General features: G+C 38.8%; 1 protein-coding gene across 5 annotated transcripts in view; it reads left to right on the top strand.

The window, feature by feature from the left end:
• GRB14 (growth factor receptor bound protein 14) overlaps window positions 1-18,891 on the top strand; it is a 102,647-nt gene extending 83,756 nt beyond the window's left edge. Inside the window, exons 7-15 of one of the 5 annotated variants that reach the window (XR_012154278.2) lie at window positions 2,198-2,308; window positions 2,503-2,598; window positions 3,291-3,371; window positions 6,147-6,263; window positions 6,357-6,426; window positions 6,521-6,608; window positions 12,102-12,195; window positions 17,291-17,457; window positions 18,214-18,299. Coding sequence is in view for 4 of the 5 variants with exons in the window: in XM_073305649.2 (XP_073161750.2) it covers window positions 2,198-2,308; window positions 2,503-2,598; window positions 3,291-3,371; window positions 6,147-6,263; window positions 6,357-6,426; window positions 6,521-6,608; window positions 12,102-12,195; window positions 18,214-18,360 (804 nt within the window). In the remaining variant the exon portion in view is untranslated. Of the gene's footprint in view, window positions 1-2,197; window positions 2,309-2,502; window positions 2,599-3,290; window positions 3,372-6,146; window positions 6,264-6,356; window positions 6,427-6,520; window positions 6,609-12,101; window positions 12,196-17,290; window positions 17,458-18,213 lie in introns of all 5 variants that reach the window. The other 4 variants (XM_073305649.2, XM_073305651.2, XM_073305650.2 and 1 more) reach the window with 4 other exon arrangements.
• The last annotated feature ends 253 nt before the right edge of the window (window positions 18,892-19,144 follow it).

Genomic DNA, 19,144 nt, shown 5'->3' with positions numbered 1-19,144 from the left:
GTTCATTCTGATTGTATTAATTTAAATTTATTTTTCAGTCAGTCAACACCAGAGCTCTTCAAAAATAAATTCTGCATTTCAGATGTACTGGTTGAGAATTTTGAAGGGTGAGAACATAAGCAAACGTTAACTGTTGTTCCTGAATGTACCATTTGGACCTGTCTTTCAGAGCATGTATTTATTTTGAAGCAAATGAAAGGAGAAAATTTGCAGAAAAATAATTTGTAGGAAAATGTTTGGAGCACCTCAATTTTTATCATGGCCTTTTGTATCCATACCTCCTCCCCACTTTACTTGTTCAATTTTTTTTCTATACTGGAAGCATAACTATTGACACCTGTTAAACAGGGTGCTTTGGAGAGGAGAGAACTTTTATGTAACCCACTTAGGAAAAAATGGTTTTCATAGAATCATAGAATATCAGGGTTGGAAGGGACCCCAGAAGGTCATCTAGTCCAACCCCCTGCTCAAAGCAGGACCAATTCCCAGTTAAATCATCCCAGCCAGGGCTTTGTCAAGCCTGACCTTAAAAACCTCTAAGGAAGGAGATTTATGTCCATTTATTTATTTATGATTTATGTCCATCTGAACTTCTGTGTTAGCTGTCAAAGTATTTCCACAGCTATCCTCATTTAATTGAGGAGACAAAGAATCAAACAAAAGAAACTTGACTGGTTTCAGCTTGGGGAATAGAACTAATATTTAGAATGGGACTGGACAGTAATGGCTAAAATATGTTGTTTTCTTGGTTCAGATGATGCCTTTTAAACAAGGGAATTAAAAATAAACTGCAAAGTGACTTCAAAAGTTCTTACATTTTAAGATGTAATGAATCGTTAAGCATTATGGCTTATATCTCATATGCTTTTCCAGAAATCAGTTCATTGGTGCTACATATTTTTCTCACAAAAAATTGAAAGTTTGCTTTTTTGGCTTTGTCTAGTTTTGGGCATTTTCCTCTGCTGCAGCAGGTAGGCTGTTCAGTGGCCTTTTTCTGGATGTCTTCAGTCAGTTCAACTTCTACAGTCATAGTATCAGGAAAGCTGCCATTTGGAACAAGATAAGAGCCTCAGATGAGTGTAGTTATTGGTATTTAAAGAGGCTATCTGTCTAAAAGGAGAAGTGCTCAGTGTTTCTCTCCCTGAAAATGTTCTGTGTAACTTTCTCTTTTTTTATTACGCTTTTCCTAACTTACTATTAGTTTCCTTTTAAAGGTAAATTGCAAGTTTAATTTTTGTAAATTTCCTTAAGCTGTGTGTGTGTGTGTGTGGTATTTTTATTTACAAGAGGAATGCTGCTATTGTGTCTTAAGGCAAATGCACAGAACGTAATTTAAAACTGCTATACAGTTGTCGTCTCTCCCCCTCCCCGCAAAAGGAACAAGCAGCTCCCTCCAAAACAAACAATTCCTCCATCCAGCCTCTTCACAAGGAAATGCTGGATGATGAGATAATCATCACGTTATGCAGTCAAGTTTGTGTCTTAAAATGGAGTAAAAATTCCTATTTCTCTAAAAGTAGGTGGCCAGTTGGTGTGACATTTCACACCAGGTTAGTTTTTATACCCTTTCAATTTTCTGTGTAGTATGGTTTTGGTTTCTCCTCGTGCATTTTTAATAGTTAGGATTTAAGTTCCACTTGAATGGTTTTTCTTGCGAGGTTTGCTTTTCACTGTTGAGTGATATCTCAAAAAATACTATCTACCAACGCAAAGCTTGTTAGGAAGTTAGGACTTGAGGAGATATGATGCAACAGGGAAGCTTTTAGTTTTTGATTTAGGGCCATTTTTTGGCCATTGTTCACATTATATATGAAAAATATATGCGTTGTGCACAAACCTTATTGATGGAGGCCAGGTGCAAACTAACGTGATTAATAGGGCTGGGTGCATGCAAATCTGATTTGGATCAGATATATAAAAGCCTCATAGATGGAAAGCACATAACTTGATTGATGGTAAGGGCCTAGGCACATGTAAACCTGAGTGGTTGATAGGGATGTATTTTTAGCATAGATAGAACTATTTTTTTTAATATGAATTGTAGTATATTTCCAGGAGAGATATTTATCATGTATTTAAATAATTTACTGTATAAATATTAATATTTTTCTGATTTTCATATAGTTATTTATTATTTCCTTCATTGGTTTATAATAAAGCAAAAGGTCTAATTGTTTTATATTGCTTTTCCTTTCAGGAACCAAGACATCTGCAGTTTTTCAGTGAATTCAGCAGTAGTGATATGTATATGTCTTTGGCAGGCAAAAAGACGTCTGGAACACCAGCAAACTATGGATTCTGCTTTAAGGTACAGGCTTAATATTTTGATAGATATATGCTAAAGCAAGCCACAGTTCTTAGGTAAGCTTAAGTTTCTATGATCTTTTTTTTAAAAAAGAGTCAGCTGTCTATTATAAAATAGGAGAATTAGTGGCTTTTATTTCAACAGGTATTATCTGCAAGATATGCATTAATGATAAACAATGTGCTGTGGCCTTCTAGCCTAACAAAGCAGGAGGCGTCAGAGACCTGAAGCAGCTTTGTGCAGATGATGAGCAGAGTAGGACCTGCTGGATGACAGCAATTAGATTACTTAAGGTACAATCTTCTGTGAAGTTAATTTCTTGCCACTAATTTACTAGGTTAAGTGTTTTTACATTCTGGAATAGAGAATCAAGGGTTACTTGTAGGTTTCAGTGTAATACAAATCCTTAATTTTGTACACTGTGGGCTCTTTTTGACTTCTCCCAATAAAGAAGATAGATACTGAATTTCCAGTACAATAGAAAAAGCTGGCATTGCTGCTACTGGTGCTGGCCCCGATTATGATGCAAGAACTTATTTGAGTGGTAGAAGAGCCTGTTTTTAGTTGCAAAGTAGGCAGAATGGGTCATATGGTGCCTATAAATGGCTAGAATTAACATACATGTAAGTTATTTCTTAAGAAAATGAAAACTGTAGCCATTTACTCATTCTGGTCAACTTTTTTTTTTTTTTTTTGAGGGTAGCAAAATTTATACATTCCAGTTTTGGACTTGGAGAATTCTCTTAAATGTAGTGGCAGAAAACAATAATGGAAAAATATATTTCTAAGGAAAGGTTTCCTATTGTCTGTGCAGGCAGTTCTATTTTTAAATTAATTAAGCTAATAAAAGTCAAAATCTTTGAAATCCATTGTATAGTATTCAGGAGCTCCTGTATAATCATTTTTATTTAGTACTTCAAGGTGGTACTACAAAAATCCCCACAATAAACTAATAGTGATAAGGCACGTTATTTTTTGATTCTAGTATGGAATGCAGCTGTATCAGAATTACATGCAACCATATCAAGGTAGAGGTGGCTGCAGTTCTCTGACTATATCACCTATGGTATGTACTGTAATAACTTATTGAGCAAATAAACTTCTTAAAATGGAACCTATGGCAGAAGCAATGGAACCTGTGTCTGTGATCCTAGAAATGTTTGTGTGTGTGCTTCATTTTAAGCACTTACCAAAATCTTTAGGGAGAATGATCAGCTGCCCTTATTGACATTGGAGCCGGAGGTTGAGCCAGTCAGGAAGCCCTTACTGATTCCTTGACATGCACTCCCCCTGTGTCTCTTTCTGTGCCGAGTGGATCTTGGTGCAGGAGAGAATCTAGCCCTGTATTTGAACCATGCTCTAGCTAAGAGGAATATTAAGCAATTCACCACTTTTGTATAAAGAAACCAATCAGTCCAGCAGCACTCTTGAAAAAGGATTAATATAAATGATCAAACTGAGATTATTCTGTATATTCATTCTCAGTATAAAAAGCAGTTAATTTTTCACATCCCTGAATCATAGTTCACAACTGTCTCAGCAATGCAGGTCCCATTCTCTAAACTCCCCTACAGGCAAACATTGCCTTTTATCCAGTCCTTGTTTGTACCTTGGTAAAAGTTTAAGTAGGCTGTAATTCATTGGCCCAATCTTCAGCTCAGGATATGGCCCCAGGATTTGAAGTCATTCAGTTGTGATCTCTGATGAAGTAATTGCAATTAAATGTTTTTGATAGGATAGGCTGTCCTAATACATGTTGTTGAAATCTCTTCTACTTCCATTTATCTGAGTTCTAAAGTAATCTTTCTAGGGTTGGAACTGAATAGGAATATTTTAAGGGCAGAGATTTTTGGTTAGGCATGTGTTTTGTTCTCTACACATTGCTTCAAATTATAGAAGGGTAGGGGTTTTTCTATTTATTTATATCCCAGTGCCCAGCAATGGTTACTGTGGAGCTAGTGTACTTAGTATCAAGCTCAATTTATAAACCTGAATGCCTAAGATACAAGTGCTTGTGCTAACTTTGAGTCTTCCCTGTCCATGAATCCATGTTTACTCAATTACATAAAACATTAAATTACTTCCGTCTCACAAACCTGCCCCTCAGTTAGAATATTTTATACACGAACTTGCATTTACTGTTTTTATGCTCCTTCATAACAGCCAGGAGCTTAACAGAAAGCACTAGAGTAGATCTTACAATCCATTAAGGCATACAATCTAACATTACTCAATTCCTCTTAGTGGTCCCACAGAAACTTCTATTGGAAGTTTAGACTGTGAAGCCGAGTGTACATTCACACATACCCCAAGTATTTCGCAATTTTGGTTGACTTTAATGGCATAGGGGATGGGGGAGAGAGATAGGGGAGAAACAAAGTAGAGTATGAGAATCTTTCTCCAAGGGTCTGAAGGACATCTCAATTTCCCTTCCTGGTTTTAGGGGTGTTGTAAAGGGCTTTTGAACAGAAAGGAAAGTGCCAAAGCCACACAATAAAAATAAGATTGTTATTGGTATCTTCTATTCCAGAACGGCTTGATGTCTCAAAAAAATAAGCCTTTTTGGCTCTTTGAGCACTAGCAGAAAAATCCTGGTCTAAACATGGTTAACTTCAGCCTGTACAGGCTGGCCATGCTATGTCACAACTTTGGACACAGATGAGTCCATGCTGAAGTGTGGAGTTTTAATAGGCTCTCCTACTTGTGTAGCAAAGTGGGTTTCCTGAATGGAATAATCTCTCTTCCTCCCCATACCTCATCTCAGCCTGCCTAGTCACATGGAACTAAGTGTAGTGAGTTGAGTAGCTCTGTTTTGTTTGAAAGAGGTCTGCATTTTGAGCACCAAATCATATTCAGTGGTGCATGTTTAGCAGTTTTCAAAAGCAGTAATAGTAGGTAGGCCCATCGTCTATCCACTCTTAAATTTAGATGGGACCTTGGAAAAAGCTATATTTTCACAACTGTACCATAGCAGTCACATCAGTGTATGATTTAGCAATCAAAAAGGTTGCATTGTTTTTTCATGGTTTGCAGTTTTCTTTCCTTATCTTTTTCTATTCTATTCAGTGTGGCCATTGAAAAGGAAATTGCATCCTTGTTTGACTTCCCCTCTCTCTTAATGTATCAGAGTCACAGAACAGCGATGGAATATTACAGAATCGTCTTGGAAATGTTTAGTCCTTTGGAAGTGGTTCACTGTGTTGGTTTTTTGGTTTTTTTTGTAACCGTATTTGAGTTTCAGGGAAGTTGAAATTACTTCTCAATGTGTGAGTACAGTTATTTTGTACGGATCTAGTTTGATAGCATTAATGAGACTACATACTCAAATTCCGACCTGTGTGGCTTTTTTGGTAGATGAAGGCTTTCGTTTGAAGTAAGCAAAGCAAAAGTTTGTGTCCAGTGTCTCATGACAACTGTCTTAACTAGCCATAAATAGCAAGCTGAGATAGTTTAAATCCACAGCCTCAACTACAGCTGGTGAGGACCAGTCTTCAGTAGCTTAAGCATCTTCAGACCAGGTACTATAGGCTGCAGTGATGCAAAAACAAGACACATTATAAGTCTTACAATACTAAGTAGCCATTACCTTCTCCTTCCTCCCACAATTATCTTGCCGACTGGCCAAACCTTAAAGTTCAGCTGGATAGTCCCCCTTGAAGAGAATTAGAACTACAAATGTTGTCCAAAGTGAAACAAATCTTGGTTGAGAGGGGAAAGCCTTGCAAAAATTTGAAACACAACTGGCAAAATATAATATTTCAAAATAAGGTTTAGAAACCTCCTAAACTTTTTTTTTCTTTCAAATCTGAATTCCCCTCTTTTTGCCCCCTCCCTCCCCCAGAGAAGCATTTCAGAAAATTCCTTGGTAGCAATGGACTTCTCAGGACATAGAAGCAGAGTTATTGAAAATCCAACAGAAGCCCTTTCAGTTGCAGTTGAAGAAGGGTTAGCATGGCGGGTATAAACACCTCTACTTTTTTCAAAGTATTTTTTCTAATTTTATTCTCACACAGAAAGCTTTGACACATTTTTTTTTTCCTCTCCCACTCAGAGAAAAGGGTGTTTACGACTCAACACACATGGAAGTCCTACCACTTCTCAAAGCGCCACATCCAGTGTAGGTATGTGTGAGTTAATTTACAGCCGTAGAAGAGATGCAATAATGTTTGTGATAAAACAATATTGTTAAAACTAAGATCTTTATAATTTTTCTAGCTATACACAGAACACAATTGTGGTTTCACCATAAAATCTCTAGGGATGAAGCTCAACGACTTATTTTACAGCAAGGACTTGTAGATGGGTAAGCTGATTCTTTTTCTTAACTTTTTTGGGTTGTAGGTATGGTCAGAAAAATAACTATGTAGAAACATTATTTGCTTGTTGAAGGGGTTGTGTTGTGATATCTGCTTACTTAATGTAAATAATATAAAAAACATTCATATTATTAGAGTTATTGGAGAATGATTTGGATTGTATTAGGCATCTTTCTTGTTCAATAAAACAGTGCTCTAAAGTTCTGATCCTGCACTTGAGTGGATGGACTGCTGCATTTGCACAGAGCCATGTTGAAATCAATGGGCTCGGATTGGCACAACACTCTGTTTTCTGCACTGTCAACTGTAAGATCAGGGCCTAAAATTGAATTCCGGCATCACTTACTCATGATGAATCAGAAAACGCTGCTTGACTTTCAAATCCAAGGTTGAGTTTCTAGTGCTGGCTGTTGGAAGAATCCATTTAATTTGTAAACTGAGCAGAGATGCTATGAAAGTAATTGCGAGAGAGCGTAAATGTTGAACTTCAGGATGAGTCATTTAGTCTTCTAATGATAGAATATTTAAAGTATTTCTCTGAAAAAAGTACAAAGATAATACATATTTATTTGTCCAAATCTTCATATTTATTTTATTGCTTCTAAATCTCTTCTCCTGCCTTCCTGTAATACAGCTGCATTTTGTGATTAAAGTTTAGGGCTTCCTCAGTCCCATAATTTACCTGTATACATTCCCCTCTTATTTTGGCCTACCTGCTGGCCTTCCAGATATGAACTCTTATCTGTCTAACCTATTATATTGGGCCACCACTTCAAATCTTTCTGAAGCTTAGAGTAATGGAAACCCCTTCAGATCACTGATTTAACACAGTTTCCTATATCTGTCAGAAAGGGCTGCACAAAAAGTGGCTCACAGGGCTGAAAACATTTTCCATTGTAGAGCTCTGAATCTCAGCTGCAAAACCAAGAGCTCCATCCTCCTTGAATTCTGTTTCACTGCAATGATATTAGAAGCTGGTCTAATAAAGGGAAGTAAGATTTCTAGTAATAAACCCAGCAAGTAATGTTTCTGAGGTGTGCAGATTTAAAGTTGAGCCATATTTTAGTAGAACCAAAATGCAAAACCGGGTTTTAAATGGAAAAAAATGAAAAGAAACAGTGGATTGAGGAGCAAAGAGCAATACCATTTGAGCCTTGAAAGGTCCTAGAAAGTGACTCAAAGTTACCTCTGTACCATGTTAGTGTGTGATAATACCCTGGTGTCTATAGAGAGATGTGCATTGCAGTTTGATGGGAGGGATCTTGTCGAATAGACTGTCTAGAATTATTTGAAACTGGTTGTACCAGTAATCATGGACTGGCAGCTTGTGTTGAACACATATATCTGCCCAAATTGTGTACTAGACATTAGCGGAAACTGGCATAGAAGTCTTTCACAAATACCGATAATACAACATGTGACAAATGTTTCACTTGCTTAGTTGTCTGAAAAAATGAACTACCACCATGAATGTAGAGGCTTTGCATGGGGGTAATAAGATGTTCTTTCTGTATAGGCTTGCCCATGTATCAGGCAAAATTCTGCATTCCTTGAGCAGAGCCTTGGTGGGTGTCAATTCAAAGATACTGTTCCAGGCAATGAAACCCACTATGCAGATGCAAACAGATTATAGGCTGCTGTTCTAATGTGTGTCCTGATAAATAGTGTTCATACTGGCTTATAAAAGAGGAAAGTTAATAGTTTAACAAGGGCTATCATGGAAAGGAACTGCAGCAGGCTGATAATGGTGCCATCACGTGAAGAGAGTGCTGAACCTAATTACAGATACCAACAATTTTTAAAGCATTTTTTGAGACTCATCATGGTACAACTGCTTTCTCAAGGGATGAAGGGAATACTAATGAGTCACAGATCTAATCTCCAGCAATTTTACAAACTTGTCTATTTTCTGGAAAGTTTGTCTCTGAGCACTGCATGTGTCTAGGCCGTTTTTCTTCCCAAGTTTTACTACATGCCAAGTTTAGGTGAAGTAGTGCATAATAATTTTGAAAGCATTTGTCGCTAAATCTTTATTTTACTTTTAATCCAAGTTTATGTGTTTGTTGGTTTTTCTGTGGAGCTTAGGAAATGCAACAAAAAAATAAAATACATTTATGGCTGACACACAACTGATGTGGTGTGTGTGTGTGTGTGTCTATATATATATTAATGCGTACTCTGTGATGTTTCATTTTGGATCTACTAAATTTTAAGCAATGATATTTGCTTTAAAGCATGGCAGAAGCTTCAGCGAGATTATGGTTATGATATTTGACTCTTAGTGGCTATTTGAAGGATTTTTAGTTAATAAATTGCTGACAGGATTTAAAACTATTAGGCTTCTGATATATGGAAAGGATAATGTTGTCATTGTTGTAATCATAATCATCATAAGACCCCAGTTCACTATGCATTTGGTCAAGCGGGGAACTTCTTACAAATCAGGGTTATTTGGGCTTTGACACCCGAGGTATGCGTGTTTGTATGTGTAGGTGGGGGTGGGGGGTTGATGGTTTTTAGACATAGGGTGGGCTTAATGGGGGAGGATGATGGGTTTTAGATGTGTGTCAAAAACTATCCCTGGATACTTTTGTTTGTTATGTAGGCTTTAAAGCTCCTCAAGCATACATAAGGATAGTTTAGGGTTGAGGGACCCCATCATCTAAAAGGAAATAAGCCACACTTAACACAAAAACAGGGTTAAGAAAGGCTTTAACTAGTTTAAAAAATAAATAACTAAAAAAACAAAGGATGGGGCCCAGTAAAGACAGGGCTGTTGAAATGAGTGGGCCTTATAATGTGCCCTAAAATGAAATTATGAATGTGTTGGCAGAGTCCTGATCCTCCTTTCCAGCCTCTTCTTTTGTGGTCTGATGTAATTATCCATATTGTTGTTTAATTTAGACAGTAGGCTGCTTAGGATGGGGGCCTTATTTTGAATGTCTGTAAAGTGCAATGCTCAAATAATGAAATTGTTTGTATGTTTTCTGGACCAGTTTGCCCATCCTTAATGTTAAGAGTTATAAAATACCATATGATTTATACATGGGATCTAACTGTAGCCTGAAAACTTTTTTGCACAGCCCTGGAAAGGGCAAAGAGATGATTTTTAGGCAACTAGATGGTGTGGGAAAACTTTTTAGAAACATCTAAGTATATTAATCACTCTATAACTCATTTAAACCCAATTAGGTACTTTTACTGGTATAATATATGCATAGTTGCCGATATATGTATTTTTTTCTTCCCATGGACATGTCTCCAAATGAGCCAAGCACAAGGGTTCTGAGGTCATCCTGGTGAATTTTAGTTTATTTTAATATAAAATGATCAGGAACTTCAAAATTGCTAATAAATCCTCCTTTATGGTGGTTATAACAATACCTACATTGGTGATGGGAGAACCTCAAAAGCTTTGGGACTTACATGAATGTGTAGCAGTTTGGAGGCCTATATGAGCCAATGGAGGGCCCTATAAGTTTCCTATCATCCTCGTTTCCCACACAACTTTCCTAACAGCTTCCCGCTTGCATGTAATTGTCTGTTGGAGGTGGTGTGTGCGGGGCCAAGTTGCTCACTACCCTTACACCCTGCCAGCATGTGCATGGGGAGGATAGCAGACTAGTTTTTAGTCTACTGGTGACTACAAGAGGCAGCCACTCATATATTCTCTACCCATGTGGATTTCTCCTTCAATGGATTCGTTCTTCATTTTCCTTTTTTTTTTATTTTGGAGTGGTTACCCCTCTCTGTTCTGTATTATTCGTCCAGTCCAGATTGTCTCCCCTCCAACTGTACCAACCGCTTTGTTCTATCTCTTTAAGCTACAGTGATTCCTCGCTTAATGTTCTAGTTATGTTCCTGAAAAATGTGACTTTAAACTAAACAATGTTAAGTGAATCCAATTTCCCCATAAGAATTGATGTAAATGGGGGGGGGGGGTCGTTAGGTTCCAGGGAAATTTTTTTCACCAGTCAAAATACAGACACAGTTTTAAACAAACAATTTAATACTGTACACAGCAATGATGATTGTGAAGCTTGGTTGAGGTGGTGAAGTCAGAGGGTGGAATATTTCCCAGGGAATGTCTTACTGCTAAATGATGAACTAGCACTTGGCTGAGCCCTCAAGGGTTAACACCTTATTGTTAATGTAGCCTCACACTCTACAAGGCAGCACAAATGGAGGGATAGCCAGCGACACACAGCGTGTGTGTGTGTGTGTGTGTGTGTGTGTGAGAGAGGGAGAGCTTTAAGTAAGCTGACCGCACTCTAAGTACACTGCCTTTTTAAGTAGATCAGCAAGTTAAGACAGCAGCTGCTGCCACCAAACTCCCTCCCTCCTGAGCCCTGTCATGTCGTGCCCTGCTCTATAGAGATAGGGTAAGCAGTGGGGAGGGAGACACCCTGACAGCCTCCCTCCTCATCCCTCCAGCTGCAACAGTGCCCAGGACAATGGCTGTCAGAAAAACTGGTCTGGAATGGCTTTTCAAATCTTAGAACAGCCCAACGAAGATTGGGTCTGTTGATAATTAAGAATATTTTACTTGAGCTCTGCAATAAAACAACCAGTATTGTAAGCTTGAGAGTTTGATCCTGAAGGGGAATTTTCCTGCTCTACAGATGTTAATGTTTGTTGTATGCAGATATTTGCCAACTGTAACAATATGGTCAGCGTCAAGTCTTGTACCATATCTCCTATAAACTTTCCATGGAACTGCTAACTTTGCAAGCTATGTTATATGCTTTTGCTCTTATGCCACATGAGCAACACTCACATAGACTGGGAATTTCGAAAGCCCTTAATGGAATTAGATGTCCAAATTCCAGCCATACTATTTGAAGATTAAAAGAAATAAGTAGCAATGTATCAATTGGATATATTCTATTGAATATAGAAACTGAAATGTTTTCCTTTGCTCTGAAGTACTTTCTAAGGTAAAATTTCCGTATGTCAATCGACTGGTGATTGGTGCCTGTGGCTTTTTCTGATGAAAATAAATAAGTTTTTACAATTCCAATGTGAAAAATCACAGGCTGCCAATTCTTGGCATTCTACCCCTGTATAATTTGTGATTTTGATAGCTGTCAAGATCTTGGTCAAAACTTTGCTAAAAGTGCAAACTCTTAAACATGTTTTTATGTCTGTGATAAAAAGCTACATCTTGACATTGACATACATAACAGCTGCTGTATCTATCATTGTGTAGATGCATATTTTTTTCACATGAGAGACAGTGTTTGATTAAATAGACTATTTTAAAGCTTGTATTTCCAATTCTGATATTTTCTCAAAACATATAAAGATTTAAAGCAGAACTCTTGAAATTAAACTTTGTTACAAAATTGATGGATTGACTTATTATTGATGTTCATTAATACTGTGTTAACAATTCATTACAGTGTTCATTGGAAAGCTACCATAAATTTCTAACAATTCAACATGAGCTTACTTTGAAAATTCCTAATCTCTCTCCCTAGGGTTTTCTTGGTACGGGATAGCCAAAGTAACCCCAAAACGTTTGTATTGTCAATGAGCCATGGACTAAAAATAAAGCACTTTCAAATTGTACCAGTAAGTAACACTTGTTAATTTGTGTATAATTGAAAAGGCATAATAGCATGCCAAACTTCTGAAGTTATTTTTTCTGGTATATGGAAGATGGTAGATATTGGTACTACAGTATTAGACACTAGAAAAGCTTAGAAAAGCTTGTCTCGCTCACCAACAGAAGTTGGTCCAACAAAAGCTATTCTCTCACTCACCTTGTGTGTCTAATATTCTGGGACCAGCACAGTTACAACAACCCTGCATAGACAGAATTAAACATTTATGGAACTTGCAGCTTGATTTGTTATAAGATTTGGCAATATCGTTTGGGTTTTGTGTGAGCTGTCTTAAGATGAAGGCAAGTCTATTTTTCAAACTAAATAGAAACACCTCTTATGGGATGAAAATGTTTTATTTTCAAATGTCTCACAGCCTCCTGGCCCCACACCTTTTTTTATTTCTTAAATTTCAGTTAAATGGACCCACCTAGGTTAGAAATCTTAGCCACATGCACAGGCACTGCCTCTGTTCAGAGCCGCTTCCTTCATATCTCAGGGCCCAGTCTTTTTGGTTCAGTGACCTGGGTGCCTGAGGCAGCCCTCACTGGAAATGACAAGGTCAGGGTAGGCTGCAAAAGGGAGAGCAGATACTACCAAGACTGGTGGGTAACACTGAAGTTAAACTCCCCAGCCAGTCACTAACTGTGCTTCTGACAACGCCCCCCCCCCCCGACTGGTTATCAAGAAGCTCTCAGTCAGCACATAGGACCCGTACAGTGAGTAGTTATTTAAAAAACTCTGCTCACATATATAAAATGCTCTTCTGATCCCAAAGGGTCAGCCACATTACCAGGTCAATATAGGTTTGGATCTTACCCAAAATACAATGCTGTCAGCCAGTCCTTTTAATGTCTAAAACTAAAGGTCTATTCTAAAGGAGGGCGGGGTGAAGAACAAGAAGAGAGATGGTAAAGCAGTCACATACATACAAAGACTTCACAGTCTATCAGGTTCCTAGCAGAATTGGTGAGTCTGCTGGCTTGAAAGTCCCTCTGTAACACACAGAGTCCTTTGTTTAGAGCTTCATTTGTAGCAAAATTCTTCCAGAGATAAGAAACAGGAATGAAGACAAAAAGCAGAAGGTACAGCTGCCTTTTATCATCTTTTGCTATGCAGCTTGATCATCTTTGTTCTGAACACAAGCTGCCCAGCACATGGCCTGGAAACCTTAGAGTTCTGTCCATAAGCATGCCCCTGCATGCCTTGCTGAGTCACAAGGTGTATCCCTTGCCTTCTCTCAGTGGGTCAATTGTATAGCTGATGTTCCTGAATGGGTTGTCAAGCAGGGTAGGCAGTTCTAATGCCAACCTGTCTGGGGGTGTCACCAAGATGCACAGCACAAGTTTGGAACTACAGACATACCATGTATATATGTTACAATACAAAGGTGATACAAACACATAACAAGATATCATACCTTACAAATTATAATATTTTTGCAGATACTTTACATGGCATATCTGCTATCACCCATTGCCATTTTACAATATTGGTGTTAATAATATCCTAAAGTGTCCCCCACTTTCCATACAGCATCACAGGCCCCATTTCCTGCCCCATGTTGCCTTGGTGTATCTAGGTACAAGGCCAGTAGGGTAGATAGGTATTCTCACTCTTCCTCAGTGTACATTCACTTTTTGGTTAAAATTGATATAATGCTTTTACAGATCAATTACCTGGGGTTAATCTTGAAATCCCTTGTGGATTTACTGAGGTACAGCAATATTTCCCTTACTTTCTCAGTGAAAGCAATTACATCACATGTGATGCTCTTGACATGACAGTGGAGTCATCCTATCCATTCCACTGATTCTGGAGGCAGTATTAAAGTTCTTCCACTTTCTTTCCATCCTGCTTCACGTTGAAATATATTTTCATGCACTGCTTTAGCCCTAGTGCTTTGCCTTTACCTAGGAGCCACAACTACTACTTCTCAAAGAACCTCCCTCCCAGACTGTCTTCTATCCAAAATCTCCAGACCTCTTGATAATTAGGTTCCCCTGTTGGGTTTTTCAGGGGATTCTTCTATTCTGCAAGACTGGGCACTTCCCCAAATGTTCTTTCCCCTGACTCACTGGCTCCAATGAGATTTCAGAGGGCCACCATTTGGTATTTCCATGCTTTACCCTGCTCCTGTAGCCAGTATCGTAGAAACCTCCCTCTTTGCTGCAAAATGGAGCTGAAACACTTCAGGGGATTCAGTAAATCTGATCTAGTGCTTGAAAACCAGCCCATAACCCCTTAATCATTGTGAACCATTAAGCAAAGTCAGTGCCAGGACAAAAATGTCCACAGTTTTGCACTGCTGTGACAGATGGGGTAGTCGTGGTGGTATCTCTGGCCTAAATAGCTCAAGGAGAGGACTCTTGGCACCAGCGTCTTTCCTCTTTGGACCCACCCTGTGTTCCCTATAGTCAGGGCCACTGATGATGCACTTCCATTATCCAGTTGTTTCCTATCTGTCCTTGGATCAGATGGAATATAGTTGAAACAGCTTTTTAGATTCCATAAAAAAACTGAATGATTCAGTCCCATCAGCATGGCACCCCTTTGACTTGCTAAACAGAGACCACCTTCTCTTTCCCCCATCAGGAAACAGGCCCCTAGCTCTTTATCTTCTCCTGTGGAGGAAACTTCGGTGGTTCTTTAGAAAGTTCCACTCCCCTCTGACCCAGACGTACCCCTTCTTTCCTTCTCAAAAAGCCAGTCATTTCTCATACACCTCTGCAGGTTGTTCTGCCAAACAGAAGCACTGTGCAAAAAATACAAGTATTGTTCATCCTTTATGGCTGCTAAAACCTCTCTCTCCTGCAATAGGATCCCTGGTGGAGGAAGAGGAAATATCTGCTTGGTAGCATTTGCAGTCAAGAGTCTAGCCTTCCAGATCTGAGAGAACACATCAAAAGAGTTCCCGGATTTAATAGAGAGCAGCATTTCTCCAGTGTCTCCAATATTAGCAATCTATTCAGCAATTCGTGAAGGGATGTTGCATATTCACAAATGGATGTGTGATTGGGAAGCTGGAAGGGGGTATGGTAGGAGACAATTTCTTTGTTATGAGCTACACCATCTATGAAAATGTTTGAACATTCCTTTTAAAAAAAATCCTTCATTGCTGTATGTTCCATTCCCAATTTGTGCTTTATGACTCTGGGCCACCACTACCAATTAATCACCATATATTCTGCTCTTAGAATCATAGAATATCAGAGTTGGAAGGGACCTCTGGAGGTCCTCTAGTCCAACCCCTGCCCAGAGCAGGACCAATCCCCAACTAAATCATCCCAGCCAGGGCTTTGTCAAGCCTGACCTTAAAAACTTCTAAGGAAGGGGATTCCACCACCTCCCTAGGTAACACATTCCAGGGTTTCACCACCCTCCTAGTGAAAAAGTTTTTCCTAATATCCAACCTAAATCTCCCCCACTGCAACTTGAGACCGTTACTCCTTGTCCTGTCATCTGCTATCACTGAGAATAGTCTAGATCCATCCTCTTTGGATCCACCTTTCAGGTAGTTCAAAGCAGCTATCAAATCCCCCCTCATTCTTCTCTTCTGCAGACTAAACAATCCCAATTCCCTCAGCCTCTCCTCATAACTCATGTGTTCCAGTCCCCTAATCATTTTTGTTGCCCTTCGCTTGGACTCTCTCCAATTTCTCCACATCCTTCTTGTAGTGTGGGGCCCAAAACTGGACACAGTACTCCAGATGAGGCCTCACCAATGTCGAATAGAGGGGAATGATCACGTCCCTCGATCTGCTGGCAGTGCCCCTACTTGTACACCCCAAAATGCCTTTGGCCTTCTCGGCAACAAGGGCACACTGTTGACTCATAGCCAGCTTATCGTCCACTGTAACCCCTAGGTCCTTCTCTGCAGAACTGCTGCCTAGCCATTCGGTCCCTAGTCTGTAGCGGTGCATTGGATTCTTCCGTCCTAAGTGCAGGACTCTGCACTTGTCCTTGTTGAACCTCATCCGATTTCTTTTGGCCCAGTCCTCCAATTTGTCTGGGTCCCTCTGTATCCTATCCCTACCCTCCAGCGTATCTACCACTCCTCCCAGTTTAGTGTCTTCTAATGTCTAGAACGCTAATCACTATTCAGCTGTTCAAGTTGAGAGAGGAAAGGGATACAATTACACTAGTTCTCGGACAATCATCTTCTAATAAAAGATCAGTCATTCAGAATAACAACCTTGCAAACATGCTGAACATGTCAGATTCTTGGACACTATGGTTTCCTCATTTATCTTCTGAAGAGCTATTTCCCTTGAGGAAATATTCATGTAATTCAAGGCAAACATCAGTTTGGGAATAACAAAAAAAATATTGTTAAATTTTAATTCCTGATTAACAAATGCCTCAGCTCTCCTAAATGTTTCAGCTCTGCAATGTCTATCATGTTGGCATGATCGTTGTATGCATGCGTAGAGTCCCATGGATGACCATGCATCTTCATATTTCTCGCTGGAAAATAGGCATGATCAGACCCACAGTGTGACATATATGTTAACACTTCCTTACCTAGTAGTGTTTGGTCCTGGACTGGTGAAATCTGAAAAAAGGAAGCTGCCTCCAGACTTAGAATGGGTAGGATAACCCAGTAGTTGTGGCCAGTGCAACTGCTGCTTACACTGAGAAACCTTAATTACAGGTAAGAGAACTAATTTTATCCATCCCAGAAGGATGGTTACATCTTTCCTCTCTGCTGCAGTAACTGATACTCCAATGCGATCACCATTTTAGGGTCTTTTATGCACTACTATCCACTGCCTATAAATTGCCTTCTTTCATTAATTGATCAATATTACTGTTAAGTATCAAATGTTTTAGTACCAGGAGGCTTCAGATTCCCTTTTCTGCTGATTGAGGATATTCTATTAGCCAAAGAATTAGCTTAAGAATTAATTGGGTGATGCAAATTATGGGGCTATTCATTTGTAATAGTTTAAAATGGGAAATATTCCCTGTAAATCTTTGTGTGTGTGGGGGGGGTGGATTTTAAAGTTAGCCAAGGTAACCTTACAGTGGGTATTCTCCTCCCTCTCTCTTCCTGGGGCTAGCATGCTAATGGCGATCTGGAACAGCAGGAGTCTTTTTCCTCTCCCCTGCTCCCCTATTGCTGCCTCCGGCATCAATGAACGTGTGCTGCCGCCATCATGGTAACCAACAATAGAAGGCTCCTGCCTAGAAGCACCTTTTGCAGTAAAGGCTACGTCAGTGCACAAAAGTAATTATGAATATACAGCCACCCGTTGCTACACAAAATATACTAGGTACACAGAACATTGTGTATTACGAGCGTAGGGCAAAAGGCAGTTATAATATGACACCTCTTCCATAGAATATCAGGGTTGGAAGGGACCACAGGAGGCCATCTAGTCCAACCCCCTGCTGAAAGCAGGACCAATCCCCAATTTTTGCCCCAGATCCCTAAATGGCTCCCTCAAGGATTGAACTCACAATCCTGGGTTTAGCAGGCCAATGCTCAAACCCCTGAGCTGTCCCTCCCCCTCTTTCTTTGGAGAGAGAGAGAGAGAGAGAGAGTATATCTAAATTCAGTTTTCTTGTTTTATGAAGGCTCAAGGTTTTTATGGTTCCAGTTTAAATCTTTGCATGTGTGATCATCAGATGTTCTCTGAATAAAGGAGAAGGCATAAGAGGTGTTGACATTAGCAGTCTTCATGGCCTAATGTTCTAATACATATTCAGTCTTGCTTCCTTTTACCTTATGTATTTAACTAAAATTGACAAGAAGTTAGAGAATGCACTACTTTTCTACTGGTCAGTTTTAATTTGCTATGAATGAACACTAAGTTTCCCCCCTTCCCCACAGACTATAAATAACTCAGGAGCATGAATCTACACAAAGATGTCACAAGGCCTGATTTCATTAAAGATCAACAATGTACATATTTTTGAATGTCTGACAAACACTGTGGCTCAATAGTGTTTTGTTATCTTTTTGTTTGTTCCCCTTTTACAGCTAGAAGAGGACGGAAAGCTATTTTATACACTGGATGATGGTCACACCAGATTTACTGATCTCATCCAGCTTGTGGAGTTCTACCAGCTCAATAAAGGAGTATTACCTTGCAAGTTAAAACACTATTGTGCCCGAATTGCTCTTTAACAAAAACCAAGTCAGTTCACCAAACAGGGAAAAAAGGAGATGCTAGAACACTTTTCTAAGGCAATTTCCTCGGGGCAAAAATCATTATATTGAAATGGTGATGAATTTCAGATGCAAAGAAAAGTTTATATGCTCCATACAGAAAGTCCTTTGCTTTGTAATTGTCACTGCAAAAATCAACTTCAGAAAAAAGTATTTCATGTGAAATCATGTGAAATTATGTAATGTTGCAGCACTGGAATTTTTTTCAAATGCAAACAGATATTTTTAATATTATGCAACTTTATTTACCAAAATAAAATTGGAGGGTGCCTCCTTGTTAGTAATAGATGACTAATAAATGAGTTAATTGCATTCAGAAATACTCTACACTGTGGAATAGAAATTGTGTGTGTGTGGAGTATAACATGAACTTTGGGTGGAAAAACTCTAGAAGTTGGATTGTACTTAATTTGTAAATAAAACAAAATTATTTTGCGCTATATTTTTAAATGCTATTTTGTGGCTTCTTGCATTCAAAAGTGAAAATATTCTGAATTAACCAATTAAAATTATTTCTAATGTCTTGACTAATTCTGGATCAGTTGTGTTATGAATTGTACTATTGCTGCTGTAATAGTACTCTTTATAGGTTTTCTCCTTTAAGTAGTGACTTGAACCACATTTTATTATACAGATTTGGAGCTGATGTGCATATGAGCGTGCATATATGTATTTTGTAGTGCACATAACATGCATGTGTATATGTGCAATCTTTTATTTATCCATAGGCACTTAAAAGGGC

Source organism: Lepidochelys kempii, chromosome 11 (genome assembly GCF_965140285.1).
Source record: "Lepidochelys kempii isolate rLepKem1 chromosome 11, rLepKem1.hap1, whole genome shotgun sequence".
Taxonomy (NCBI): Eukaryota; Metazoa; Chordata; order Testudines; family Cheloniidae; genus Lepidochelys; species Lepidochelys kempii.
This window is presented reverse-complemented; position numbering and strand designations above follow the sequence as displayed.